At 34.5% G+C, this 2,142-nt stretch overlaps 1 protein-coding gene across 1 annotated transcript; it reads right to left on the reverse strand.

The window, feature by feature from the left end:
* Positions 1–295: 295 nt before the first annotated feature.
* On the reverse strand, positions 296–1,632 carry LOC111628618 (notch-regulated ankyrin repeat-containing protein B-like). Its single transcript, XM_023372448.1, has one exon. It carries the CDS (start codon positions 1,623–1,625, stop codon positions 1,158–1,160), a length of 468 nt encoding a protein of 155 aa, XP_023228216.1. The 5' UTR covers positions 1,626–1,632; the 3' UTR covers positions 296–1,157.
* Positions 1,633–2,142: the final 510 nt, after the last annotated feature.

The following is a 2,142-nucleotide window of genomic DNA, read 5'->3' on the forward strand; positions in this document are numbered from 1 at the left end:
TTGTTTAAGTTTTAAGAATTAAAAGATGTTTCTAATTTTTTAAAATCTATATTAAGTAATACAAATAAATAACTTGCAAACTTTTTTTTTTATAACAATTCTTTATATTTAAAAACAAAAAACAATTGCTGTTTTAGAATAGGGATGATTTGCTCTATAATACCAAAACTTGGTAGATAAATGTGAGTTTACTTTAAAATAAATTATGATTGATTAAAGTTTTGTATTTCAAAAATTTTTTTCATTTGTAAAATAAAATTATATGACATTTACTATTTAATTAAATTAACACAGATTTAATAACAACAAAAGTTTTTTAATAACAATTAGAAAAAAAAAACTGCAGTTTCAAGAAAGCAGATTTACAATTCATGGCAAAAAGGCCAATATCACTTAATACTTTCTGGTACATTAGTCTAACATTTTCACATCTTTCAACCAATATTAAGAAATAAGACAATTGGATTACAAACAATACTGAAAATGAAGTAAAGAGGAAAAAAAAAATGCTAAGAAGACTTTTGTTCTAGTCTGAGTTGATGTGGAGACTCTAACAGGAAATTCTTTTTTTAAAAAAAAACTCCTACTTTTTGAACAAGTGAGGAAAGGATGTCAAAGTATTAAAAAAAATGTTCCAGGAATAACAAGGATGTGTACTACATTTAAAATGAGGTAACACCAACATTTTTACACGATATAAAAAACGTGGCAGTGAATATTAGCCTATCCGATTTATAAAAAATTATGGAGAATATTAATGCTCGTTTATATACTGGCAAACATTCCCAAACAAAAAAAAATAATAATAAAAAAAACTTTTTCATTCTCATCAGGTTTTATGGATCTCACAATGTCCAGTAGCAACAACTACCACATCTGAAGCGAGTTGTTTAATTAAACAAGGACTAGTTTTTGAGTGGTTCTAGGAGAGGTAGAAAAACCTCCCTTGGGGTTCGTGAAGTGTCGAATCTAACAAGTAGCAGCTGGCCTCCGGTGGCACTGGACCTTCTCCATCAGCAACACCAAGGGGTGGTAGAATCCGAGAGGGGAAGGTGACTAGCCCTTCCACGTACAAATCATATAGAATCATGTCAATTCGGGTAGTAGTACAATCCAAAATGGCACTAAACATCCTAAACGATAGAAATCACAACCGGTTAACTTCTGGTGTTCGATACTAAGTACAATGCGATATCTCGATGTCCACCGTAAGCCGCTATGTGAAGTGGACTCCATCCGTCCCTGTTGGCCAGTCTTGCATCCGCACCGAATTTCACCAACAATTTGACTAATTCCAGATTACCTACCATGCAGCTTTGATGTAGCGCCGTTTGACCTTCTTGATTGTAATAATTGACGTTCAGGGTATTACCCCAACACTGTAGTATCCTTTGTAATTCGGTGATATCACCTTTCTGCACCGCTTGACGGAATATTTCCTGACAGGCATTCGTTTCCACTTTTGTCTGATTCATGTCCTTGCTTTCAGTTCGATAGGCGACCTTCCTCTCCGCCTCTACTATCGAGACTGCAGACATTCCGCTTCTCATTAATATGATAATGGCGACGTCAGCAGTGCTTTCCCGCGCTGATGCTCTCCACCATTGGCAGCTGGCTTTACACATCTCTGCTCCACCCCACCAATGTTGAATGACAGCCACAAGGAAATACGCCCCGTGGGAATGGATGAGTCGGTTTACGCAATTTGACAATTTATCTCAATCCGGTTGTAAACCGATTATTTCTTTATTGTATTTAAAAGAATTAATTATCAAATTTGTTCGAATAATTATTTTCCAAGTAAATCGATGTCCTTGCACTTCACTCATCGAACAACTGATTTTTTTTTTTCACCCGCTAATCTGGTTATCAAACAATAGCTCATAAAATTTAATTCATACATCTTTCGAGCGAGACCCTTACTTAAACACGTTTCATCCTTGCAACTCTTAGAAAGTGAAAATATCTATGAAAAATTAAGGGACTATTACAGTATAAACATTAAATTTACGTATTTATAATAGAAAAACGCGATTAACTGTACGTATTCTTACAGCAACTAAGTTGATTGTACAACAAGTAACAGTATTGAATAGTAGTAGATAGTCGAGTAGGACAGTCTTTCAGGCACCTCTGGGTCAC

This window comes from Centruroides sculpturatus, unplaced genomic scaffold (genome assembly GCF_000671375.1).
Source record: "Centruroides sculpturatus isolate CEXI.00-Female unplaced genomic scaffold, Cexi_2.0 scaffold549, whole genome shotgun sequence".
NCBI classification, from domain to species: Eukaryota; Metazoa; Arthropoda; class Arachnida; order Scorpiones; family Buthidae; genus Centruroides; species Centruroides sculpturatus.